At 44.7% G+C, this 27500-nt stretch overlaps 1 protein-coding gene and 1 pseudogene across 4 annotated transcripts; both read left to right on the plus strand.

Moving 5' to 3' along the window:
- The window catches only part of LOC117046222, a 27444-nt pseudogene extending 12300 nt beyond the window's left edge, over positions 1-15144 (plus strand).
- On the plus strand, positions 13226-27500 carry PTHLH (parathyroid hormone like hormone). Of its 4 annotated transcripts, none has more exons than XM_033148225.1 (4): positions 13226-13522; positions 16117-16244; positions 22147-22569; positions 27124-27500. In XM_033148225.1, the coding sequence occupies exons 2-4, from the start codon at positions 16144-16146 to the stop codon at positions 27131-27133; spliced, it is 534 nt and encodes a 177-aa protein (XP_033004116.1). In that variant the 5' UTR covers positions 13226-13522; positions 16117-16143; the 3' UTR covers positions 27134-27500. The 4 variants fall into 4 exon arrangements, with proteins under 4 accessions (XP_033004116.1, XP_033004117.1, XP_033004114.1 ...); XM_033148226.1 differs by lacking the exon at positions 13226-13522 and adding an exon at positions 15456-15777; XM_033148223.1 differs by lacking the exon at positions 13226-13522 and having other exon boundaries at positions 16020-16244.

Consider the following 27500-nt stretch of genomic DNA (forward strand, 5'->3'; position numbering starts at 1 on the left):
TCATTACACAAAAGGATAAAAATGGTGTGGCAACAAGGTGGACCAGATTTTTTTTATATAATTGTCATTATTATATTAAAGTATCTGGAAAACACATAAATTGCATGTTCAACCTTACATTTCAGCAGCTGCAGCAGTTTTGGGTGACACAACTGCTACAGAACATCAAGGACGACATCAGGCTTATTTTATGATACGTTATTTGGTTAGTAAGTCTGCACCCTGCACTACATTTCATATGACTACAGTTGTGTAAGAGGCCTCCAGGTCACAAGCTCTATCCTAGTCAATATATTAAGTTCTCCATGGACTTCCAAACAAAAGCTGGGGAATAGAATCAAATGCAAATAGAATCATAGAATCCTAGAGTTGGAAGAGACCCCAAGGGCCATCCAGTCCAACCCCCTGCCAAGCAGGAAACACCATCAAAGCATTCCTGACAGATGGCCGTCAAGCCTCCACTTAAAGACCTCCAAAGAAGGAGACTCCACCACACTCCTTGGCAGCAAATTCCACTGTCAAACAGCTCTTACTGTCAGGAAGTTCTTCCTAATGTTCAGGTGGAATCTTCTTTCTTGCTCCGTGTCCACTTCTCTGGAGCAGCAGAAAACAACCTGTAAGATATCTGTACATTGCTGTACATTTCCATTGCTCCGTGTCCACTTCTCTGGAGCAGCAGAAAACAACCTGTAAGATATCTGTACAATATCTGTGTACAGTTGCCTTATCTGGGTTCCAGTGCTGTGGATGAATAATGGAAAGTGATTGTTTTCCCAAGGAAAAGCAGAATATTAGTGTAAAAACTAAACGAATACCATAGCCTAATTCTTGATTAAGTAATGACTCAGCAGATTGGTTCATGCAAAACTGATCTCCCTTTTCAACTGGGAAACTCCATTAAGATAAGGGAATCAGGGCTAGGATTAAGGAGCTAGTAAGGTGAGCCAACCCTCAACTTCTCAATTTCATGCAACACCAAAATTAATGCAGAAGGTAAGCATGAATCACTTTTCTCCAGAGTTGCTAATAGAACTAGATCTCAAACACCCACACCCACACACACCCATTTTCATGCTGCCTCACTGGTACTTATAATCAATTCATTTTGGGTTGTGGGTTGGGGTGGTGGTGGTTACCCTTCCACAGAAGCTACATAAAGTGAATAATTCATATCTGAGTTTATTCTTTCATCCAGCTCCCAAGAGACCTTATATGAAGCAACATTTGCAGTCGCTGAGCACTGGGGATCCATATGGGTTTAGCTCAGACCCACATTCTTTGAGTACCACCCTTTGTTTGTATTTGGTCAGTGTAATCAGCTGGGAAGGGTGCAATGATACACTGGGAGTCTCTCAGCACTGAATGTGCTATATCTTGCCAGCACTGAGCAAACCCATAGTGATATCACTGATCTAGGATCACCCATCTGGCTCTAATAAAATTCTGTTACCTCCCCATGACTTTCCTCATTTCACTTCCTGCTCCTACCATGGAAAATATTGCCAATGGGAACCACAAGAAATTCTTCCTCTCTAGCCCTTCCTTCAAGTCCTAGGCTCATAAAAAGCAGTCTGCTTGGATTCTAGTTCACGCACCTATGTTTACAGACTGCAATTTTCAGGATGCAAAAACATATGCACCTAAGAGGCTTAAGAAGTTGGGCATCCAACCCTTGACGTAAATCCTGTATATCAGCTCCATCATTCCTTGGAAATACATTTTAGATCAGAGTTGCAACCTGATCCAATCTGCAGAGTGTGAACAATACCTATGCTTAGTAGCTTACAAGACTATTTTTAATGACAGCTTAAGTAGCATGGTAATGCTGATCCTACCATTACCTAAAGAAAGCTATCAACATACACATCCTGTACATATACTCAGTCCCAGTGCTATTTTTTTATTTTTATTTTTTTTTAGAAAAAGAGGTGCCGGAGCTCACCCTTGTTATCTTAAAATGGCAATGGCACCCACCTGAAAGATGCCAGAGCTGAGCTCCGGCTGAAAAAAAAGCCTTGCTCAGCCCTTTACACAATGTTTAAGCCTTAACATTAAACACTGCTATTCTTCCTCTATACCTGTTTGGTCTTTTCCTTCTGAACAGGTTATACCATGGGTAGGCAAACTAAGGCCCAGCGGCCAGATCCGGCCCAATCGCCTTCTCAATCCGGCCTGTGCACATTCCGGGAATCAGCATGTTTTTACATGAGTAGAATGTGTGCTTTTATTTAAAATGCATCTCTGGGTTAATTGTGGGGCATAGGAATTCGTTCATTATTATTTTTTTCAAAATATAGTCCAGCCTCCCACAAGGTCTGAGGGACAGTGGACCAGCCCCCTGCTGAAAAAATTGCTGACCCCTGGGTTATACCTCTCAAATTCTACATTCCAGTCATGAATCTCATCCCATCAAGTTTCAGTAATGTCTATTAGGTCATATTTGCCATCCTGTATTAAGAGCTCAAATTTGTCTTGCTCTCATACTCCGTGCATTAGTATAGAGAGCACTGGAACCATGAGTCATTCCCTCCAGCTACTTCCTTCTGGTTGTTTCCTGTCAGGAGCTGGAGTCAAGTATAGGTCAGCAAATAAAACAAAGTGTCAGTGAAGTTAGTTCCTTATTCAAAGCAACCAAAGCAGTGCAGGTCTAGTAATCCCAGCAAGTCTTCCCAGGAGGTCTTGCCCCATGAGGTAGTTTCAGGGACTGAAGGTCCCCGGCTTCCCACAGCTGCCAAAGTCTCCTCCTCTACAGGATTTTTCCCAAATATCAGTGTTTCCCAACCTTGGGCCTCCAGCTGTTTTTGGACTACAATTCCCATCATCCCTGACCACTGGTCTTGCTAGCTAGGGATCATGGGAGTTGTAGTCCAAAAACAGCAGGAGGCCCAAGGTTGGGAAACACTGGTCTAGATAACCAGTCTTGCTCTGCTCTTTTCATTTCTCTGTGTGTTCTAGGAGACCAGGGGGTGGGGGTGGGGTGAGAAGGGGAGTTGGTTGCAGCAGAATGAGGAGATGCCCTAGCAGCCTGCCTCATCACCACATCTTGGACCCCCTCCTCTCCAGCCTCTTCTTCTCCCTCTGGTCACTCAGCATCGTCCCACCACCAATCCCTTGGCTCTGGGCCTTCTTCCCTTGAGGACAGCCTGCTGGGGGCCTGGGGGCCCTGCCCTGCCTTTCTCCACCTGGCTTGGGGCAGGGCCTGACAGGCTTCACAAGGACTGTGGCTGCTACCTGGCAGAAAAGGCTCCTCTTTCTAATTGTTTTTAAATTATATTTTATGTGGCGTTTTAAATGGTGGGTTTTTTGTGCTTTTTATTTCTCTGTTGGGGGGGTGGCTGTTGGGTTGGGAATTGGTTTAATTATAGTATAGTTGTAAATATTTTATTATTATTATTAGGGATTGTTTGTTTGTTTGTATAGTTGGTATAGTTTTGTATAGTTTGTATAGTTCTGTTTTTAAGGCGAGAGGGTCAGGGCAGCCTGGGACAGAATGGCTGGGGCAGGTTCCACAGGGGGGGAGGGATGCACTGGGACAACCGATCTCAGTGATCGGAGTTAAGCTAAGACCAGAGCATGTCATTACCGAGGAGGCCGGTTTAGTCATTGTTTGAAGAGTATCCCTGCCTCCGGGTCTGGTCTTGACTGGAATCAACAAGGGAGACACATGTGCCCTGAAGGTGCTGCTGTGCAATGCCAGGTCAATGATTCACAAGACCGCTGTCATCCACGACTTGACCTGGCATGTGTAACAGAGACTTTGTTGGATGAAGCAGATGGGCCTGTCCTTGCCGCTGCTTATCCACCAGGTTTGCATGTCGAGGTTACCGTCCCAGCTCCCCCCAGTAATTCAGTCAGGACACGTTATTTTTGGTTTGGGTTTTTGGCATAATTTTGGCCACAACTTTATTTAAATACAGCCAATGTGAGTGGTTGCTTAGGCATTGGAATGCGACTACTGTCCCCCCAGCCATGGGACAGCTGACATTCGCTTTTGAGGGCGAAGTCAGAAAAGGGTAAACACCTAAGGAAGAAGCGGAGTCGGGCAACGACCCAGGCCTCTCCCCCAAATGCTCCCTAGGACTCCGCTTGGCCCAAGCCTCCCACCACTTGAGGTGGGTATGGACAAAAGCAGAAAGAGTCCCTGGATTCTTTTAACAGAATACCCTTATTTGCAGGGGTAGGCCCATCCAATTGCCTACCCCTGCCCCACGCATTCAGAGGCAGGCACAGCCTAACCATACCTCTGAAGCGATACTAGGGGCAGGCACAGCCTATCCTGGCCCCTAGTGCAAGCAAATTTATGACCAATGCCTAACCGCCAACCTTACAAGTTGTGACGATTTGCTACGCAGTAGGCAAAACCAGTGACAAAAGCCAATCAGCCACCGGATAAATTCCTACCAGGCTCCCGCTCCAAAGCAGACAACCCCGTGACAGGCATAGCAAGGTCAAGCAGCAAAGCGCCGTTCCCAAATTAGGGAGGGCGGGCGGGAGATCCGTTGCACACCGCAAAAGTGAAACCAAAGTTTCACAAACTTAGGTTTTAAAGGCAAGAACTGTCAATCAAACAACTAGCAACATGCTAAACTCCCCAGCAACTTGCCTTAACCAATCCTAGCTGTGGCCAGCACAAAAACCCCCTCCCATCAACTTGGAGCTGCTCCTTTAACCCTTCTGCAACCCGTGCTCTCTTCAATGGGAGAACACGCTTTCTCTTACGCACAGCAACCCAGGCCTTATGGGCGGGGGGGGGGGGGGTTGCAGTGATTTTTAGGAAACCATTAATTTGCACCAGGCGTCCTATTGGGAAGACCCAGTTTCCTGAGTGCATGTTCTGGAAGTTGGGCAGTAGGGGCAGTACAGGATTCCTTTTGGTGTACCAACCTCCCCGCTGCACCAAGGACTCCCTGCCCAAGCTGCTTCAGGTCATGGCGGATGTTCTCCTGGAGAGACCTAGTTTGGTTGTCCTAGGGGATTTTAATATTCATGCCCACACAACCTTACAAGGGGCTGCTTGGCACTTCGTGGAAAGCATGGCCTCCATGGGGCTGTCCTTGAATGAATTTGGCCCAACTCATAGCCGTGGACATGCCTTAGACCTGGTGTTCCCCCCTATGGATGTGGGGGATCTGACACTAAGTAAAAGTGAAACAAAAGAAGTGCCGTGGTCGGTTCACTTCCTGGTGCAACTGGACTTCTCCGCAACCCTCTGCAGGGAGGTGGGACTAGTGGTGTTAAATTCTTGAGAATAATCTTTTGGAGAATATTCTCGATTAATGAGAATATTAGAGAATTTTCATTTAAAATAGGAGAATATTCATTTTAATGCATTGAAAATGATATAATAAGGTGATGGCACCAGTAACTGTCATGTTAAGGTATGGTATGAGGAAACGCAGTAGTTAAATCATATTTTATTCTTTCATTAGAACATGTACATGTTATAGGACAAGTCAAAAAATACAATTGGCATGTTGAGGTTTGATACAAGTAAATTCAGTAATAGGCTATCTTGTGCTTCTAATAGCTCTAACACTTAGCTATTAATTAACTTCTAATAGCTCTAACACTTAATAACTGTTTTGGTGACTAAAACACAGCTTGATAAACAAAACTATATGCATACATATAAAAAGGAAGCCATTAACATTAAATATATTATCATTATATGATAATATATTTCAGTATGTCAGTATCTGGTAAATGGCACCTTGTACCATTGAAAGACACCACAAAAACCAGTTACTGGCACTAAATAAAAATATAGAAATGTCAACTGTTTAAATCAAGGCCACCTCACATGCTGTTACACATAATTGTATAGGCCTAGGTACTTTGAGAGTATAAAGCTTTAAAGTTACTTTCTGTTAAAAAAAATCACACTGTATTGCCAAGGGTATAGAATTGCTAAGAATAAGGTCACACCAAAAGAAAAAAGGCTATTACATATAGTTGAAATACATACGAATTCAAATGTTCATCAAATTAAATGAATAGCATTTTAAAACTTTTTTAAAAAATGTTTTCTGTAGCTCACATTTCAGAACTGCCAATGGTGAATGACACAATGCCCAATAATGTAACTGGATCAAAAAAATCATTATTCATTACTTACACTGGCAATATCACGGCTTGACTTATTATTTACTAGATGTTTTAATGTGGGTTGTAAAACTGGTTCTTACATTAGAATTTACAGTTTGCGGAGAATTTTCTAGCAGAGAATATTCTCGAGAATATTATCACCTTGCATCACTAGGTGGGAACAATTCGGATGGTCCGCCCTGCCACTTAATGAATCCAAATGGTTTCCAGAGAGGGGTTGGGGATGTTTTATCCCACGACATCTTTCTGGACCATCTAGAGGAGTTGGGAGCTGGGGACACTGTTATACAGTGGTTCCGCTCCTTCCTCCTGGGCCATGTCCAGAAAGTGGTGTTGGGGGATGAGTGTTCAGACCCCTGGGTTCTCACTTGTGGGGTGCCTCAGGGTTCTGTCCTCTCCCCCATGCTTTTTAACATCTATATGGAGCCTCTGGGAGAGATCATCAGGGGGTTTGGGTTGGGTGTTCATCACTATGCAGATGATACCCAGCTCTACCTCTCTTTTAAATCAGAACCAGTGAATGCGGTGAAGGTCCTGTGTGAGTGTCTGGAGACAGTTGGAGGATGGATGGCGGCTAACAGATTGAGGTTGAATCCTGACAAGACAGAAGTACTGTTTTGGGGGGACAGGGGGCGGGCAGGTGTGGAGGACTCCCTGGTCCTGAATGGGGTAACTGTGCCCCTGAAGGATCAGGTGCGCAGCCTGAGAGTCATTTTGGACTCACAGCTGTCCATGGAGACACAGGTCAGTTCTGTATCCAGGGCAGCTGTCTACCAGCTCCATCTGGTATGGAGGCTGAGACCCTACCTGCCCGCAGACTGTCTCGCCAGAGTGGTACATGCTCTGGTTATCTCTCACTTGGACTACTGCAATGCGCTCTATGTGGGGCTACCTTTGAAGGTGACTCGGAAACTACAACTAATCCAGAATGCAGAATCCTAGACTGGTGACTGGGAGTGGCCACCAAGACCAAATAACACTAGTCCTGAAAGACCTACATTGGCTCCCAGTATGTTTCTGAGCACAATTCAAAGTGTTGGTGCTGACCTTTAAAGCCCTAAACGGCCTTGGCCCAGTATACCTGAAGGAGCATCTCCAACCCCATTGTTCAGCCCAGGCACTGAGGTCCAGTGCCAAGGGCCTTCTGGCGGTTCCCTCCCTGCGAGATGTGAGGTTACAGGGAACCAGGCCTTCTCAGCGGTGGTCCTGTGTATCAAGGAAGCTATTATTCCCAGTACCAGGTATTCCCCTATCTGCTGTAATATTGTCTCCCTCCCCACTTAGGATTTAGTTTAAAGCTCCTTTCAGGTTTCCAAAATCTAGAGATTATTTTATTGAAGCTCAAACAGAAATCCAAACAACATTAACACAGTTTACCAGAAAGCATCAGATCAGATCAGACCTTAGGTAACAGTGAGTACTATTATAATCCACAATATTACATCAACAAATAAAAATTTGAGAAGATATTGAAAGACAGAAAGTAAAAACAGCAAAGCTGAATGATAGAAAATGGAAGGAGAAAGAAGAAAAAAGGAGCCAACATACAGTATTTCTGAAGCAGAGCCCATCAGTTACTTTGGTAAATGTTGTGTGTTCCAGAACACACTGATCTACAGTTCAGGTTGCATCTAAAGGATGCATAGGTTTTTACATAGAGCATTTTACTGGAACACACTTCATCAATTATTGCTTAACTTTGTAACTTTCTCCCTATACCAAATTTGCACTAGTCTATCACCACACTGTTTTCACTGGCTCTTTCCCAAGGTTTTAAAGGCAGGGGCAGAGGAAGGAGGAGGTGTAGGAAGGAAAAAGAGAGAGCTCATGTCTGAATTTGCCAGTATGTGGCTGAATCCCGTCTGAAATTAGTGACAGTCTGGCTGTGCCCTCAGGGACACGTTGCAGAATACACCTGCAAAAAAAAAAAAACCATGCAGGAAAGACTCTTATTGGGTTAGCTGGTGTAGTGGCAACTATTGACAAGATGGAACATGTGCAGAGGAGAGTGACTAAGAGGATAAAAGGGTCTGGAAACCAAGCCTCATGAAGAATGGTTGAGGGAGTTGGGTATGTTTAGCCAGGATAAGAGGAGACTGAAGAGGAGGTATGATAGCCATCTTCAAAAATTTAAAGGGATGTCACATGGAAGACAGAGCAAGCTTGTTTCCTCCTGGTCTGGATTCAAGTTAGAAGAAAGGAGATTCTGACTGAATATCAGGAAGAACTTTCTGACGGTAAGAACTGTTTGACAGTTCTGGATGGTCATCTATCATGGATGATCTAGTTGAGATTCCTGTATTGCAGGGGGTTGGACTAGATAACCCACCAGGTCCCTTCCAACTCTACAATTCTGTGAGTCTATGAGTCTAAATTTGCAGTGGGAAATCCTTCACTCCTCAGATTCTCCAGATTGAGTCAAAAAGTTGATCTATTTTTCTCATACAATTCCTGAATGAGAAGACTGAGCTACTAACTAAGAGGGTCATGGGTCCTTAGAACTAGCATACACAATACAAACACAGTAACAAAACAAACAAGCAAAAACGTACAAATCTGGAAATTGGTTCCCTTAGTATAAAAGATGATAATACAATTTAACCAAATCGACCCCTCTCACAATACATTTATTGCATATTAAACTATATCTACTATATAAAATATAATTACAATGTTCAAACTTTTCTACATAACAATAACAAGGAATTAATACATCAAAAACTGAAGACTAACAAATATTTGAGCCAAAGACAAACCTGATGTCATGAATGGAAAGTACTCATTATATCACTACCAGGGGCGCCAACCTGAATAAAATGTTGTGGGAGGGGGCAGGTAAGCCCTGCCCCACATAATTGATCACATGACACAGTGCACACACACCATTTGAATGGGAATGCCCATTCTAGGTATTGACAACATTCATTTATGTGCTCTACTAAACCTTTTCCTTTCCAAATCATTTTCTTCATTATTGGGGTAATGCAAAAAAGCAGAAAAAAAAATATTAAAATGTTAGGCTTGACAAAATGCCTGCCTTCATAGTCTGCCAATTTACCTGTTCAAACTGCTAGCCACTGGGGTGGGGAATGAATCAGCTGAACAGATTTCTCTGTTCCAGAGAAGCAATTGTGAACCACACCACACATTTTATTTAATCTGCACCCAATAAATGTTCAATATTTAGATGTGAGAACAAGATGTATATGCAGGAGTTTTTAAAATTGCCACATACAGTTTACAGCAATATATATGGTTTTAGCTAATCTGGATTATGGATACTCTGATACTAAATCTGTACTTGTCCAAACCTGACCTAGATGACAGAGTCCCAAGGTATTTCAGAGGTTCCTCTTGCTCCTGTTGGCTTTTTCCTAACACTGGAATGTCAAAGCACAAGCCACTTCACTTCCCACCCAGTTAACCAGAATCTTATGCAAGCCAGTTGCAAGTGTGTTCCTTTCTGCTGGAGATGAGGTGACAAAAACATAAGGAAGGTATTTGTGGTTTTAGTGAATCTGGATTAGGGACACCCTGATATTAAATCTGTGCTTCTACAAACCTGGGCAGCAATTTGAGACACCTTTATTAGGACCACCTTTATTAGGGACGTGGGTGGTGCTGTGGGTTAAACCACTGAGCCTAGGGCTTGCTGATCAGAAGGTCGGCGGTTCGAATCCCTGTGACAGGGTGAGCTCCCGTTGCTCAGTCCCTGCTCCTGCCCACCTAGCAGTTCGAAAGCACCCCAAAAAGTGCAAGTAGATAAATAGGTACCACTCCGGTGGGAAGCTAAACGGCGTTTCCGTGCGCTGCTCTGGTTCGCCAATAAAGCGAGATGAGCGCTGCAACCCCAGAGTCGGACACGACTGGACCTAATGGTCAAGGGTCCCTTTACCCTTTACCTTTACCCAATTAAAAAAGTAAATGGACCCCTGTACATTAGGTCCAGTCGTGTCCGACTCTGGGGTTGTGGTGCTCATCTCGCGTTACTGGCCAACCAAAATGTCACAAAATAGTGAGCAAGCTTTTGAGTTCTCCAGAACTCTTAATCAGGCTAGATATGAAGCAAAGTGGAGTAGGGTTGAAGCTGGCATGTACATTGGTGTGTATTGGTCACAGATAGCATGTAGGAAGAAGTTGCAGACTTAGATGGATTAGGCTGTCCTGGGCATTATGCAGTTTCCAAGTGACACCAAGAGATGACTGGAGAAAGAAATTCTGATCCCTACATATAAAATTCTGCCATAGACTACAACTAGAGACCAGACTGACCAATAGTGGCAAAGCTGGATAAATACAAGTCAAGTGGGTGGCTATAATGGAAATTATTAGACAAAGCAGATCAGCTGCTGATCAGGAGCATAGCCTGGAGCATAGTATTTAAAAGTGGGGGTGATCTGTGGCCTTACAAATTTTGCTGGTCTGTCTATCTATATCTACCTACCTACCTACCTACCTACCTATCATCTATCTATCTATTTGCTTTATATAGCACCCTTCATCATAAGATCTCAGGGCCATCTACATCTCCCACCATTAGCCATGGTTCCCACATGATCTAAAACAAGATAATATAATGCTGTAGTCTTCACATCCATTCTCGCAAATAGGTTGCTCCAGATACAGTGGTAACTTGGTTTGCAAACTCTGGTTTGCATACATTTTGGATTACAAACACGTCAAACCCGGAAATGCTTGTTTGCAAACTTTTTTGGGGATTACAACCCTTTTTTTATTACAAACATATATTTTTGGGGGGAGGCCCCATTGGCGAATGTGTGCCTTGGGTTACAAACTGTTTTGGTTTACAAACGGACCTCTGGAACAGATTATGGTTGTAAACCAAGGTACCACTGTATATAACTGAGGATACCAAAGTGCCTTGAGGGGTGCAGGGGATCTGTGGAACAAATGTCTACACCCCTAAACCCGAGAGGCTTTTGTGTATAAACAGCTTTATCATTGCACCACCAGAAAAGATAGAAGGAAGGAAGGAAGGAAGGAAGGAAGGAAGGAAGGAAGGAAGGAAGGAAGGAAGGAAGGAAGGAGGGAGGGAGGGAGGGAAGGGGGTTGCCACTTGCTATGACCAGGAGAGAAACTTTGTGGGCTGCAACCACCATGGACAGCTCACTGAATTGAACCAGCCAGTCCAATGCATCAAGTGCCTTGGAGTCACAACCTGATTCTGTGTTTTATCCCTCTGGAGCTCTGCCACACTCCACAGTCTACACACCCGAAGCAAATGCCAGCAGCATTCACCATGGAGCTATATATAGAAGGAACAGGCTTTATGAATTAAATAACTGAATCCTTGCCCTCCTCAACATGGAAAGTCAAGACTGGAAAGTGAGACTACTAGATTCTCATAACCAGGCAGCAGGTTTGGCACAATACACTTCACGCTCTTTGTGTGTTTTAACCTAAATTCTTATAGGCACCCAGCCAAAAAATGTATGTTACATGAAAACTGCTGCAGCAATTCATAAGAGGAAGAAGCTGTATCAAGTGAAGCCATCCAGTTGAACCCACCAGTTCATAGTTTAGTAGAACCAGGAAGAGTCTGGGCAGGGAGAAAAAGAGGGAGGTGCACTGCTCCTGGTTACAGGAACACAGGAAACAAGAGCCTGATCAGACGGGAGACTCCTACGCGGGAGAATCCACTTCCTAGCAGGCTGGATGGATCATCAAGAGATTTGACAATAGGTGGTGAGGTGAGGTGAGTTACACAGTGGGGGTGGGGCAGAATTGTACAGGAAATTTGTAAGACACTTTGCCTGCTGAATGGGAGTCACTGATGCACAAACACCAGTTGAAATGTTACTGGCCTGGGTTCAAAGTCCAGAAAGACACCTTTCTGGAGAACCCTCATAGATCTGTAAAGGCCACAGCTCCCAGCCCGTTCATTTGGCAGTAGAAGTTCCACTGAAACCAGTGAGACTTCATATCCTGAGTAAACACGTAGAGGATCAGGAAGAAGAGCTGCTTTGCTTTTCCAGAAGTCAAATGCCCCCAGTCCAGTTGAAGGAGGAAGAAGAGGGCAGGAGCACTGACACTTATGCATACTAGGGTGAGGGTGGGGAGCAGCAACAGAGAAACAAAAAACACCCTAAGTGGGGTGGGGAGGGGAAACACCTTGGATCCTTTGTCACTTTGCTAAGACAAAGTGACCCCTAGCCCAAGTCACGTGACCCCAAGGTCCATGCACGGAAGGCTGGGGCTGCGTTACATTACTGGTTAATTCAAGTGCAAACCAAAGTACAGTAGGAGCTCTTCCACCCCGCGGATATTAAGAGAGCCCCCCACCCCCTTCCAGCAGTGACTCAGAGTTAGACAAACAGAAGCGCTTGGCTGGTGGCTCCTCGAAATCCTTCAGGCGCTTTTCCTAGCTAGGAGGTCTGCGGACACGCACGCCGCCGCCACCACCATTCTTCATCCACACCATACGAGTATATAACCGTTTTACCCCAGGGGGGGGGGAAAGCTCCAGGGCTTATTTCTCATATTCATCAGTCCAAGACGCACAAACAACGCGTTCGGAAGCAAAGGGTTTAAAAGCGCAGGAGTGCGATCAGATAAGAAGCGCATTCTTAAGGTCTGGCAGTCTGGCATTTCGCTCCAGCAACCCCTTCTTGCGGAAGAGACGCCGGCAGCAGGGGCCAAAACCCAGGGCTTTATTCTGAAGAGCTATACTTTATACTCCAGAGCATTTTTGAAACAGCTGTGATTGAAGGGGAAAGAGCCGGCGGGGTAGCAGGAATTCCAGAGGGATGCAATGGCAGGGAGGTGACGGTGCGGAAAGGAGCCCGGAATGGGATGCCTCACGGCTCCGGCATTCGTGTAGGTGTCCCGCGGGCCAATGGTGACGAGAGGAGACGAGGAGCAGGAACTCCCTCTCCCCTCCATTTGCTGGAGGGCGCGATGGGGCGGTCGCCGTCCAACCAGATGGGGCTCCGGGGCCCCGTCCAGCCAGCCCTCCCGAGAGCCGCGTCATGCCCAGGCCCATTCAAGGCAGGCTGGCGCGGTGTTGCATCACATGCTCCCTCGAGGGCAGAAAGAGAAAAAGGGGGTTCTCCCGTCCCCACCCCGTTTCCATATATATATATGAGAATCCTTCTCTGTTCCTCCAGTGACACAAAGAGCCAGAGAAAAGGAAGCACCTGCTCCTATTATCTTATTTTAATTTTATTTGCATTCTGTTCGTTTCTCCCATGCAAAATAAAAACTCCTAGGTTTGGCTTACTAGAGCTGGAAGGGGAGAGAGAGATTCCCTCTCCTGTGACTGGCTTGCTTTCTAGGGTGGAAAGGAAGGAGGGGAGAGAGACAAAATAAATTCTGGAAGCGACCGCTGAGAAAACCAACTTTGTCTTGGCCAGGCTGATCTCTAAGAAGGCGAAGAGGAGAAGTGCTCAAGGAAAAGGTGAAGTAATGAATTCTGGGGGAACTTCAGTTTTCCAAGTCTTTTTACACCAACTGTTTGTTTTTCCTAAGTCTGCAATGAATGGGTCGGCAGCCCCACAGAAGATCTCTGGTGGTTTTCAGAGAGCAGCATTTCCTGGGATAGGGAACAATGCAGAGAAAAGAAATCCGAGGACCGGTTGATTTGTGCATTTGCCTCTGTTTGAATTGGCTGAGCAAGAGGCAGTTTGGAGCAAGGTAGCCCTGCCGCCTCTTGCAAAATCCCAAACAAATCCTGGGCTTCCCCTGATTCAATCTAGTTGGGGGAAATTGGGGTATTTCAAATATCTCATTGTTACACTGGAGGCAGGCTTGTGATGTAGTCCTAGAATCACAGAATGGTAAAATTTGGGAGGAAATCTTTGGCTCAGTGTAGGGCTCGAACCCAGGACCCTCAAGAGCCTCAGGATCTACTGACTGAGCTGTCGGGAAACAAGTTCCCAGGACTGGGTGTGTGTTGGATGGTGGGGATGAAGGCTCCTACTGGGAGAATGTGTCCATTAAACTTCCCCTAAGCAGGAGGAGGGTCCATTCTTCCCAGTTCCATTGAACTAAATGGCGTGGCTGCCATTCATTCCAATGGGGCTGGTGAAGGAGCAGAAGCAGCGCCCCGGAGGACCCGTTGCCGGCCGACGGAAGGGGACTGGGCAGGAGACGCCGGCCTGAGGCGGCGCCAAAAGGGCACCAGGGAAGAAGGGGTCAGGGAAGGTCGACCCTGAAAGACCGGCAGCATGTCGGGCCCTGCCTGCCGCCTGACTTGCCGCTCGCTCCCCTCGCCAGCCTCGCAGAGAGAGCACCAAGAAGCTGCTCGGCACGGCGCCCGGGGGCATCCCAGGAATCCCGCCCGGCTCTGCCCAAGGCGGCTCTCCGTCCGGCCGCTTCCAGGCAGGGCCGGCTCACCCACCAGGCAAGCGGAAGCGATCGCCTGGGGCGGCAGGATCCGCCGGGACCTCAGATCCCGAGGGGTCTCTGGATCCCCGGCCTTTGCTCCCGAGGAGCAACTTCACTCAGCCCTTCTTTCGGGGGGAGGTGGAGAAATGCCCTTTGGTGTTTCGCCGCCCTCAGGCACCCACGAAAGCCTCTCGTCCGCTCTGGGGTCGGACGGAGCCCACCGGCCGCGGCGGGGGGGGGGAGGGGCGCCCCCGGACTTTGCCTGATGGGAACCCGCGACCCGCTGGGCTGAGGAGAAAGGCGCAGCCTCGCTTTTCTTCGCATCTCCCTGACCTGCGAAGAGCCACGAGGGCTGGGCCTTGGTCCCCGCGGGGCTGGGCGGGAGATCCCCGCGGAGGCGAAGGAGGCCGGAGGGGTGCCCGCCCGGCCGCCGGGCTCCAGCTGCTGCCAGCTGCTCTTTGGGACTCCGGCGAGCGCGAAAGCCAACTCCGAAGCCCTTTCTCACGCGGGAAGGCGGTCCGGCGGCTTGGCCTGCTGCCGCCCCTCCTCCTCCTTCTCAAGCGCGCGGCTGCCGAAGGAGTCCCCGCGGGGGGTGGACGATGCCCCTTCGGCCTCCCCTCCTCGCCCCGAGGCGGCCCCTGGAGCCCATCCGAGCCGCGAGAAGCCGCTTCGACACCTGCGGCGGCGGAATGAGGCCGGGGAGACCTCGGAGGATAGAAGGACTCGGCACCACTCTAGGCTCGCTCTGGCTCGTGTGAAATGATCCCCGCGCAAGTAGAGAACCCTCGCTGCACGCAGAAATGTAGCGCATCAGGGACCAAAACTTTAACGCCACCTCCCCGCCTCCTGCCCTGATGGCTTTTCTGCTTGCGGGGAAGTTGGTTTGAAATGCGATCCGCTCCTCGCGACACGGAAAGGCACGGTCCATTCTGCTGCCTTCGAAGAGAAGCGGCACCGTCTCCCACTTTCGCATCCCACGAGCTCCGGGGACCCAGAGGATCTTGCTGGCGGGCGTGGGAGGCGGGCGCTCTTCCGCCAAGGGTGGGGCTCGCCGCCCGCCGGCAGTGCTGGGGTCTCAGCCCGTGTTCCTCGGGCGCCATCTCTTTGCAAAATGCCTCCTCCTCCTCCTCCTCCTCCAGCAGGTTTCCCAGAGGCTGCTGCTCTCCCCGCTGCCTCCCTCCTCCCTTTCGTATCGCTTTGCGTGTGTGCGCGCACCAGGACTCAGTGTGCGTGTGAGCGCGCGTGCGTGTGTATGTTAGTAAGTAGCCTACTGTAAGCAGAGAAGACAACTTGCCGGAAGCTCCTGACCTGAGCCTTGATTTCTAGGTACTATGCCGACGAAGGATGCGTGGCAGAGAGGAAAGGAAAGCGGCTGTAGTTCTTGAAGGACGGGCTGGGGGAGACACGCATCCCCCCTTCCCAGTTCAGGGCTGTCCTGGGACACAGAATCGACGCCCAGCGGTTCTCTTGCCCACCTAAGCATTCTGCTTGCTTAGCTCAGAAGATTGCTCTGGATTTTGTGTGTGTGTGGCGGGGGGATGGGGTGGGAGGGACGAAGGGGGGGGATCCACGCGTGGGACCTCCGTCTCCGCTTCAAAGTGTTCGCTGTGCGTCTCGCATACCCACGCGCTTATGAGCAAAAACTTACCGTGTCTTCCTTCGCAGGTTCCAAAGACTCACAGCAAAGCGACGATGTTCCCCAGGCTCTTTCAACAGTGGAGTTTCCTGGTTTTTCTACTGAGTTACTGCGTACCCTCCTCTGAGAGATCGCTGGAAGGGAACAGCCGCAGACTGTAAGTTCAAGTTTGATCTTCCTCTCCTCTCTCATTACAATTGAAGTGGCTGGAGATCTGATCTCCTCTAACAGTGGCATTTCAGCTTTTCATCGGGAAAAGTGTCTGAAACGTCTTAAATCAGTTGCTTATGAAGTCATTGGTCAAGGATACAGATTTTATTCAACCTTTAAAGAATAATAGCAATAAGGACAAGTTTAATTTTAGAAAAATAACAGAAAAGGAACTATCTCTTTCACTGCTTCCAGTTTTTTATAAAAGTTATGCTGGTTCTTTATATGCATAGGAAGATATTATTCAAAGTGTGATTATGAAGACTGTTTGGGGACAGCATAATATTTGGAAGAGTTGAGAACAGTGATGGGGGTGGGGAGAATCTCACTCAGTGATTCTTGGCAATGCAGAAGAGGAACAATTGCTGTCCTTAAAGGACTTGGGGTGGGGTGGGGGTGGGGAGCAGAGCCTCACTTGTGTACAATTACAAATATACACACAGTGTTCATATTACAGGAATGCTACAATAGCAGACACACTACAGACTTCAGATGTGGAAAATGGGGCTGTAGGCATGTTGGCCTAGGTCCCAGCTACACTGCGGGAGAATATACATGACACTTATATCACAGACATTGCCTTCACCCAACTTGGTACCATGCCAGTTAACATTAACTCTCTGGTCCAGAGTTAAATATCTGATTTAGCGAGAGAAGTTTTGAGATAAGAGAATCTGAGAAAGAACCCAAAACATATACGTATGCTTCCCCCCACTGCCCCCGTTTATTAATATGAATCATATTAAACCACCCATGTCATTAATCCCACACTGTGGTTATGAACTGATGTTCAATAGATTTCTAGTTACTTAAGATCCTGATCCTGAAATCTCTTTATGCTGGCTTAATTATTTGGAAGGGGGGTGTCCAATAAGTTCAGAAGCCACGTATAAACCAACAGTTTTAGTAAACCATGTATTCCATAAACTTAGAAGTAACAGTGCTGCTTATTAGCTTTACGCTATTTTATTGGTTTTATTTGTTTTTTTAGGCTCTATTTTTATATTAGTGATTCGTGTTTCTGGGGTGGCATCCAAATACCACGAATAAAAGTCAGTAGATGGTTTATATATCTAAGTGATCAGATGCAGATCATTGATTGTTGGGATTATTAATAACACAGTAAATCCATTCAAATTTGGTTGGAAAATGCATGCATGAACTTTGTCCCAAAAGGCAATCTTTAAGCCTCCTTGAGCAATGTGTAGAGAACACTGTCCTCAAGATAAAGCTAGAGGACATTCTCTTCCCCCTGTTAACACTAGTTGCGTCTTTTATTTGGAAATGCTGTGTGGTATTTTACTCAGATTAGGCATATTAAAATTAATGGACCTAACTTTGACATGCTCATGAATTTCAGCTGATCTGCTATCAGTAAAACTAAGTTGAACACCACCCCATGCTTCTCACTGCAGCCAATAAGAAAATCCATGTTTGGGTTTGTGTTGAGCCTTTCCCTTGGAACCAGTCCTATATATCTTTCTATTAATCAGGGCTCCCTTTCTTCTGAGGCAATGCTCCCCACCACAAATCTCTGATTGTTCCCTGTACACTAAATATTACCAAGGCAAAATTCACAGTCACACACCCTTTGGTGCTAACCCAGACTGAGTCACTGTGTGTGAAGTGATATTCCTGAACAAAGCTCACAAACAACAACAGCCTGCCATATTACAAAGAACAGCTGTTTTGAGTTGATTGGTAACTTAGCTTGGTAGGCTATATACTGAATGCAGCAAGCTGCCAAAAACAGATTTGGTCCCAAAGACCATAGCCTCTGCCTGTCTATAGTGCTAACTCCAAGCCAATCTCCAACTGTGGAATGAAAGAGTAAATTGTGGAAGAGGGGCTTCACAGGAGTCTGTAAACATGAGAATGCCACCAAACCCACAAAGTACCTTACAGATCAGTAAACATTCTAGTGATAGAAAGTTTCTTGGCATGTATTTTCCTAAAGACTCCAGGAGGAGAAGGCAAACTGCAGTTACGAGAAGTGGGCTTTTTGGAGGCAGTGAAAGAGAAATTGGGCCAGGACAACTGTTTGAAGTTACGGTGATCAAGACATCAGGAGTGGACACTTTTCTAATGATGACTGGTTAACCATTTTTCCTTTGGGGATTAGCAGTTTAACCCAGCCAGTGTGTTTATGATGCGGAATTCATAGCAGTCAGTACTGTGTACATGAGATTGAATGATAGCTCTGTGAATGTGGCATACAATGTATACAGTAATTTGTGTGGGTACTTCTGGGCAGCGAGAAACCATAAGCTCTCAACTCTTCTCTCGAAATTGCTTACCACATGTTAGCATTGCATTAACTGCATCTGGTTTGGGGTCAGAATTCTTTCATTTAACATGGCTTGCAGGCTGGAAGGGACCTCTAGTGGGTTATCCTAATAATTTCAAAATTTTCAGTCTTTCTGTTTTTAGGAACTCAAGAAGTAACCCACCCCAGTGATTAGGCACATATGAAAAGTTTAATCGTTTAATCTTTTTCCAGTCCATGGGAGAAATAATTACATTTTTATAGCCTGTGTTATGGTATTATTATTATTATTATTATTATTATTATTATTATTATTATTATTTAAAAGACATTTACTAGGGCCTTCCCAAGATGTTCTGGTTTTCAGCCGTATTGGGGTGGGATATTTAAAGAGTGTGGGATGACCTTTCTCCCCACCACTTCCCCTTTTTGGCCGCAGATTACTATTCCTTAGAAGCATTTACAGTTGCAGCCTACACACTGTTTCAACACACTGAATGTTTATTTTAAAACAATTAACTGGGTCCGTAAACTATGTAAATGCACATGAATGTCAATCTAATATAAATGCAGAGAGGCAATCTGTGCATTTTTTTTATATTTTACTTTAACTAAACTAGACAAGAAAGGGGGGTGGAGAGATGAGAGTTGGAGAGACCAAGGTGGGGCAAGGTGAACTCTTCACATTTATTTGGAAGGGTCAGCCAGGCTTTTGGCTTCTGAATTTTAAATAAAGTACCTAATTTTTTTGGATTGTTAAGAAGGGAGAAGGTTTCTCATGAAAGCATCCTGAGAAATTCTGAAAGCACTGCAAGATATGTCGCTTTGGACAGACTGGCAAATATGATAAAAATAGTAGCTAAGAACTAACTGGACCTTCATAGGTCCCTTTAACACTGCAATGTTAAGGGTACATGTTTTAGTGCAGTGCAGCATACTGCTTGAGGTACATGCCTTCTCTTCAACCTTTTTGCCTTCCCATGAATCTACATGTTTTGTTTGTTTATAGGTTCATGAGTGCGCCTCTAATGTTAGTAGCTTGCAGTGTTTGAAGTGACTTTTAAGTGAAGGGACTTCCACACTATAAGCTATTGCAGTTTTTGAGCTGGAATCACACAGAGTTTTATCAGCCCTGTATAAACCATTTTCGTTAGTATGAGATGTGTTACACTTTAAAATGTTAAAACTGACTGTATCCATGGGATCCCCAAGCACTTGGCAATGTGCACATACCAAGTCAAGTCTGATTGCCAGCATTCTTACTTGGAGGGTATGAAGGCACTGCTTTTCCACTGAGAGTCTCCTCTAGCTCTCTTGCTGCCAGGGACTTCCTAGTTTGCAGCTCAGCCTCTTAGCCACTCTAAAGATCAGGGCAGATCAAAGACCACAGACAAGACCTTCTCATAACCCTTGACACAACACTTTTAAATGAAGTCACTCCACACATGCAAGTCATCAAGTGCTGAGGAATCAAGCTATGAGAAATTAATAAATGAAAATCCATCCAAGTGGTGATGGGGTGGTAATAACATAGATTTCATGTTGGTATTTAAGACCTCTTGGCCTCTGCATGTTACACAGAAAATTGCCGGTCTCTACATTCAAAATAGTCACTATGGAGATCAATGCATCAGGCAGCAAGTTGATATATGGTTCTCATTGCTGCCATATTTCTCGATAAAATAGATCAACATGCCTACCTCATTAAGAAACAGAGTAGTGACATCCATTCACTTGACCAACAGGAGTCCCCTTGTTTATAATCTGATATAATACGTTTGTGCAATAACCATGTGAATGCCTCAGCGCATTCCACTACTAGCAGACTGGAAGGACAGCTACTTGTGGCACCTTTGGGATCTACAGTCCCACTTCCCTTTTTCCCCATGCAGTTCACAATGCATCCACCTTACCCTGAGGCAGAAACACACATTTTCCCATAGTTAATTACTTCCCAGGCAACGCTTAGATCACTTGTTGGATCACAATATGGTTTCTGTGGACCACATTTTCTTAACTCCCTTGTTATTCCAGTCTGCACTGCTTGCAAAATGCCTGGTTAAACCATTGCTTAACTAGCCTAGGATTGAGGAAGCTCAGAAAATGTGATATAGACTGCTCCTGTTGTATTATAAAGTAGTTTAGGAAAGTATTATGTACATAGAAACAAATTAAGAGTGCCTTAACAGGATGGGTGCTGCCGAGGAAAAGTGGTTAATAGAGAATGTAAGACTGGGGCATGGAGTAAATCTGACATCTAGGCTAGCTTGGAACATGTATGCCAGGAAACTGTATTCTACATGAGAGATGGCCAGCTGATGAACAGCAGACCAAATATTCCCTTCAAATCACTCATCATCCAAAGTGCTTTTATTCAGTCCCTAGTAGTGTACTAGATTATAATCAAGAGGTGGTAAGTGCTTTGCCAATGGCTTAACTTCAAAGGAAAATAAAAAGGCATTTTTTTTCAAGTGGAAAGAAAGAGCTAACCCATGTGGCAACTGCCTCCAGATTTTCACATAATGCCCTGTCTATGGCTGGGTGCATGTGCACCATGCATAAAATCGTCCTTGCTGCTCCATAAATTTATTATTGGGCCTGACCAATGATGAGGTTGATTCATTTGGCAGCATACACTTCTGAGTCACAGACTGCCACCTGAAGAGTAGAATGCTCTTCACCAAGTACTTGTTCCATCTACGTACAAAAAACCTCCCCATGCTTTAGAAGGGGAAGGGGCTTGCCATGGTCTGCACTCAGCAGTGGATTAGTACATTTGCACGCCACAAGTCAACAAAGCATCTCCACTGAGAGAACAAATACGTCAGCATCTAAGGCAAGGCCCTATAATTAATCTATTCATAAAAGGTGTAGAACATTGATGCTTTACAACCTAGATTTCTTTTAAACGAAAGGAAGTGCCTATCTCAGAAATGCATGCATGATCCATTTGTGTAAGAATTTGCATTTCTAAGGAGGACCCACTTTGATATTACAGCAGTGGAGTTGCTGCTGCAATGTGTCTCTTCCCTGAGCTACTCTGGTGACATCAGAAGGATGAGGTCACTTGGGAAAACAGAGCTTCACAACATCCCAGCATTGTTCTTCTTGAAAATTAGAATAATTCTGGCATGGAAATGAGTCATGCTAAGTCTTGCCGCCCCCACATGATCTCAGACTTCTCATGCTACCAGAGTGGGACAGGCAGGAAGGAGACATTTTCCACTGGTCCATCTCATAAACTTTGCTTCAGAAGGCACCTTGACATAAGACTGCTTTGGGGATAATCTGTTTGGAAATATTTGCCCATATTAAGTCAAAGAACGCATAAGCTGAATTTTTATTCCCCTACAATACATTATGTCCTTGTCTTTTGCAACTACATGTGGTTGGTTGTCTTTGATAGCTAAGACTGCTCAATAGGTTGAGTGTTAGATAATTAGCAAATTATTTTAATTTTAGATCTTCTATTTCTGTAAGGAAAAGTGAACCAAAAGTAGCTCATATCCAAGGAAATGCTTTAGACTGAATTAGCAACATTTCATTCTTCTTTTATTGAAGTGTGGATTTGCTTTTTTTCAAGCAGCAAAAGGACAGTATCAGAATACCAGCTGTTGCATGACAAAGGAAAGTCTTTGCAAGATATTCGAAGACGAAACTTCCTGCAAAATTTAATTGAAGGGGTCAACACAGCCGAGATCCGGGCTATGTCAGAGGTATCACCAAACCCTAAACCTGCCACCATCACAAAGAATTACGCTGTCCGGTTTGGCAGTGAAGATGAAGGCAAGTGCCTGACTCAAGAGACCAACAAAGCCCAGACGTACAAAGAGCAGCCTCTGAAGGCTCCAGGAAAGAAAAAGAAAGGAAAGCCCGGGAAACGTAAAGAGCAAGAGAAGAAAAAAAGGAGGATTCGTTCAGCCTGGCTCAGCTCAAGAGGGTCTGGAAGTGGAATGACACAGATCCCCCTCTTGGACATCTTTGGAACTACACATATCAATACAAGGTAATACTCTTCAGCCTTAATGCAGAAGGCAATACGGTAATTTAAATGTCCAGGGTCTACCCAAGACAATAGGATGCCTAAAGTGGAAAACTCAAATGGTAATGAACATGGGCAGGATGCATTGCAAAGTTCTCCTATGCAAACTGGAGGTGTGCAAGGGAGTCTGGTTCTCGGATTGAAGGAGAAATAAATGATGTTGAAAATGTGCTGACTCCAGCAGTTACAACTTTCCTCATAGTCTGACCGTCTCCAATCCCCATTTTTCCTACATCACTTAAGAGGGTGAAAAATATTAAGCTACTTCCTCTCCTACAAGAGCAGTAGCTCCCCACTTCTTTAAAGTAATTTGGTTGCTTTAAGCTACCAAGATAAATAATGCCTTCCTTTTGGAGATAGGGAGAGGGGCAGCAAAACAGTGTTTGCCTGAGTCAGTTCCTCAGCAGCAAAGTTACCTGGACAAAACTCCAAGCTCTTAGATCCCTCTTTAAGGAATTAGTAACTATGTAACTACTATATTTACTAGTCCTTGGAGGCGGGCAAATTAATGGCAGAGTATTTGTGCTAGGAGAAAATCAAGCCCTTTACAACTTGTGCACATTTTAAAAATGCAACACGGTTTTTCTAAAATGAGAGGCGTTTCAAATTTTAGGATTATGAGATGACAGTCTACCTTATGTCTTTCACAGATATAAAAAGTAAGCTATGTTCCCCCCTTGTCTTTAACAATTTACACTTTACAATTTAAAAAAGAAAAAACCCCACTGTTTGTATCCTTGGGGAGAACATGGAAAGTTTCTCTTAGTAATATCTGCTAACACCGGCCAGCCTTTCTGCTATAATATTTTCCCTGCCATTAGGACTTGTTAGTTCAGTTCCAATTTTGCTGCCAGCTTGTCAAACAATTACGCTGCTGCTGAAAAATGTGGAGCATTGCCCCGGGGGTAGAGAAACATGTTTCTCTCATGTATGACAAGCTTATTTAAAAAGAGTAAGTTTAAGAGCTGCAACTTTGCACAGATTCCATATCATCATTTTCTGAAAGAATTGTGAAAGCTCTCATTCTTTCACTCACCTTTAACTCAAAGAAAATATAGGGATTTTTCTTTCACCCAAAGATTTCAGGATTAGACATTGCAATAGGGAAATTCTAAGCATGCTTACTCTGAAATTCAGAAGAGTTAACTAGATTTGCTCTCTAACAGGTGTGCTTCTTAAGGATTGAATCTTATTTTCTTACATTTGTACCCTACCTTTCTTCCAAGGGTCTCAAAGCAAAGAGCATGGACAGATCCCTTTTTAGCTAGTATATAGACTATTGACTTATTTGTAATATTAGACAGTTAGTTTGCAGCTACAGGCAAATTTAACCACTAATTATATACACCTGACACAAGCATTACTTTGTTGTTCAGTCGTTCAGTCGTGTCCGACTCTTCGTGACCCCATGGACCAGAGCACGCCAGGCACGCCTATCCTTCACTGCCTCTCGCAGTTTGGCCAAACTCATGTTAGTAGCTTCGAGAACACTGTCCAACCATCTCATCCTCTGTCGTCCCCTTCTCCTTGTGCCCTCCATCTTTCCCAACATCAGGGTCTTTTCCAGGGAGTCTTCTCTTCTCATGAGGTGGCCAAAGTACTGGAGCCTCAACTTCAGGATCTGTCCTTCTAGTGAGCACTCAGGGCTGATTTCTTTGAGAATGGATAGGTTTGATCTTCTTGCAGTCCATGGGACTCTCAAGAGTCTCCTCCAGCACCATAATTCAAAAGCATCAATTCTTCGGCGATCAGCCTTCTTTATGGTCCAGCTCTCACTTCCGTACATTACTACTGGGAAAACCATAGCTTTAACTATACGGACCTTTGTCAGCAAGGTGATGTCTTTGCTTTTTAAGATGCTGTCTAGGTTTGTCATTGCTTTTCTCCCAAGAAGCAGGCGTCTTCTAATTTCGTGACTGCTGTCACCATCTGCAGTGATCGTGGAACCCAAAAAAGTGAAATCTCTCACTGCCTCCATTTCTTCCCCTTCTATTTGCCAGGAGGTGATGGGACCAGTGGCCATGATCTTAGTTTTTTTTATGTTGAGCTTCAGACCATATTTTGCGCTCTCCTCTTTCACCCTCATTAAAAGGTTCTTTAATTCCTCCTCACTTTCTGCCATCAAGGTAGTGTCATCAGCATATCTGAGGTTGTTGATATTTTTTCCGGCAATCTTAATTCCGGTTTGGGATTCATCCAGTCCAGCCTTTCGCATGATGAATTCTGCATATAAGTTAAATAAGCAGGGAGACAATATACAGCCTTGTCGTACTCCTTTCCCAATTTTGAACCAATCAGTTGTTCCATATCCAGTTCTAACTGTAGCTTCTTGTCCCACATAGAGATTTCTCAGGAGACAAATGAGGTGATCCGGCACTCCCATTTCTTTAAGAACTTGCCATAGTTTGTTGTGGTCGACACAGTCAAATGCTTTTGTGTAGTCAATGAAGCAGAAGTAGATGTTTTTCTGGAACTCTCTAGCTTTCTCCATAATCCAGCGCATGTTTGCAATTTGGTCTCTGGTTCCTCTGTCCCTTCGAAATCCAGCTTGCACTTCTGGGAGTTCTCGGTCCACATACTGCATTACTAGTCTCCTGTAAATATGTGGAAACGTAATAAACAGAGGAGGTAGTATTTGGGTTCCTGTGTGGGCAACGCCTACAGATACACAAGGTGTCACTTTTGTATGATTTGAACTGCACATTTTTGTGTGTGTCTTTTTTGTGGCAGTCCTTTTTTTTTTTTTTTTTTTTTTGCTGCCCATGGTAACCATTTTGTCCTGCCACCTACAGAACTTCAACCAGTATGAGTTCTGGCACCGCATTTCCCCCCTAAAGAAAATCTGTCTGTCTGTTTCAGTGGTAAAACAGCCTTCCATTGGTGCCATGTGACTTCCCCTTCTTCTTCTTCTTCTTCTTCTTCTTCTTCTTCTTCTTCTTCTCTCCCCTGCAGCTCCTTTGGGCTACATTTCAGGGGAGGGTGCAAGGGATGAAGAAGAAGGGGACACTCATGCTCAAAGCGTTTCTAGATTGGGGCTTGTCACAAAACATTTTTGTTTTCAATATAATAGTTTACAAGTATTATAGGGCCTGTAAGGACTTGGAACACTTGAGATATTTAAAACGTATCTTCTAGAAAAGGAAGTGATTAAGCACAAGAGCAAAATCCCTTCTCTGCCAAATAGAATGTAGAATTTCAGCTTCTGAGCTTCCAAAGCAGCTTTACCTGATGCAGTGCTAATAAGGTGGCAAAAAATTTATGTCCCCACACTGTTAATCAAGTGACAATCAACCTTAAAGGCTGCTAGAACATTTCCAGGAAATGTGATTTCAGTTATCTTTTCATGATACACCTCTGCTTTCCTCCTCAAACTGCAGGTTTTAAAATGCTTTCAATTACTTTCCTCATACGCAGTATAAGAGAAATCAAGGCGTGAACTTGTCTCAATATAGTGCAGCCAGCATTCAAAGTGGTTGTTTAATTTGATCTAGGTAGTAAAAAAACCCAAACCTGGACATGATTGTTATTTATATACTGAAGAAAGGAGAAAGGCCTTAAGAGGTGCACTAAACCGTCTAATGCAGCATCTAATGTACGGGCCATGGCACTCCAAGCTGAAATTCTCTTCATTCTCCAAAAAAAGAGAGAGAGTCAAATATATTGAAAGCTTGCATCTGATAACTTGCAATCTGCTCATCACTTCCATTTCCCATGGATTTGTGTGTCTTGTGTCAGGGATCTTAGGGGAATAAAGAAAGCTGCTTGAGGGCTGATGTGTGAAAATCCTCCAGCTTGGCTCTATGACACACAAAACCAGGCTGCCACAGCTTTGCCTAAAGGCTGTTTGCTCATCTTTATTAAATGGTCACCTATAACCTACCCCTATTCCTTCATTTGGCTGTTTTGGTTTCTCAAGTTGTAAGCCAGTCACTCACCTTGGGAACACAGCTACAGATGCTGTGCACAGATATCCCCAGAAATGGGAACAGACTTTTCTGAAACATATCTCAGGAAAAAGTCAAAGGCAGACTGGGCAGAATAAATCTTTGCCCAATGGCCACCCTCAGCAGGAAATGTAAAATAAGTAACAAAGATGGAACAGATGTAGGCTCAAACATAGGAAGCAAAGCTCAACAGGCCTGAATGGAACTTGGCTGCCTAGCCTGCATTTGGAAGGTGGATTTTTCACAATACCTAGTTTTAGATTTGTTTTAGTAGCACTATATTAAATTGTGATACAAATGTGATGCATTGCTAATGATTGTGCATTGGGGGAGGGGGTCTGAGGGAGACCCAGCTGCAAAGGATCAGCTCCTTGGAATTGTTCTCCAATACTTCACATTGCTAGTTTCGTAGTACTGAAAGCCATGCACAGTACAGACTGAACAACAAAAAATCCAGAGTTGTTCATCATCTCTTCCAACAGGCACACCCTGTTGTGAGACTATAAATGTTGTGTCCAATTATTTTGTATGGGAAAATATTAATTCCCCCCATTTCTCTTGCCTTTCTTTGCAGGAGGCGTTGACATCGTCAGCTGAGATTTTTTGGAAAACACACTGCAGTATTCTGTAATAGTCAACATATGGAAAGTGTTAGAAATATTTATTATCTGTAAATATTGTAAATGTATCAGAATAAAACGTTGGCCACAGATGCTCTCCAAAACTGCACATTTGAACATTGTGAATATTGGGAGATTCTTTTTGTGCAAAGACAATTATTGTTGTCCATTTACCATAATTTATTTTGTTGAATGATGTATTTATTTCCATGAACGTTTATCTTGGTGCTGCTGACTTTCTATAATTTTTGTAACATAATGCACTTTAGATACACATTATGTCTTTTGTTGATATGACATAAATAAATGGTTCCTTTTTTATTGGTTTTAA

This window comes from Lacerta agilis, chromosome 5, assembly GCF_009819535.1.
Source record: "Lacerta agilis isolate rLacAgi1 chromosome 5, rLacAgi1.pri, whole genome shotgun sequence".
NCBI lineage: Eukaryota > Metazoa > Chordata > Lepidosauria > Squamata > Lacertidae > Lacerta > Lacerta agilis.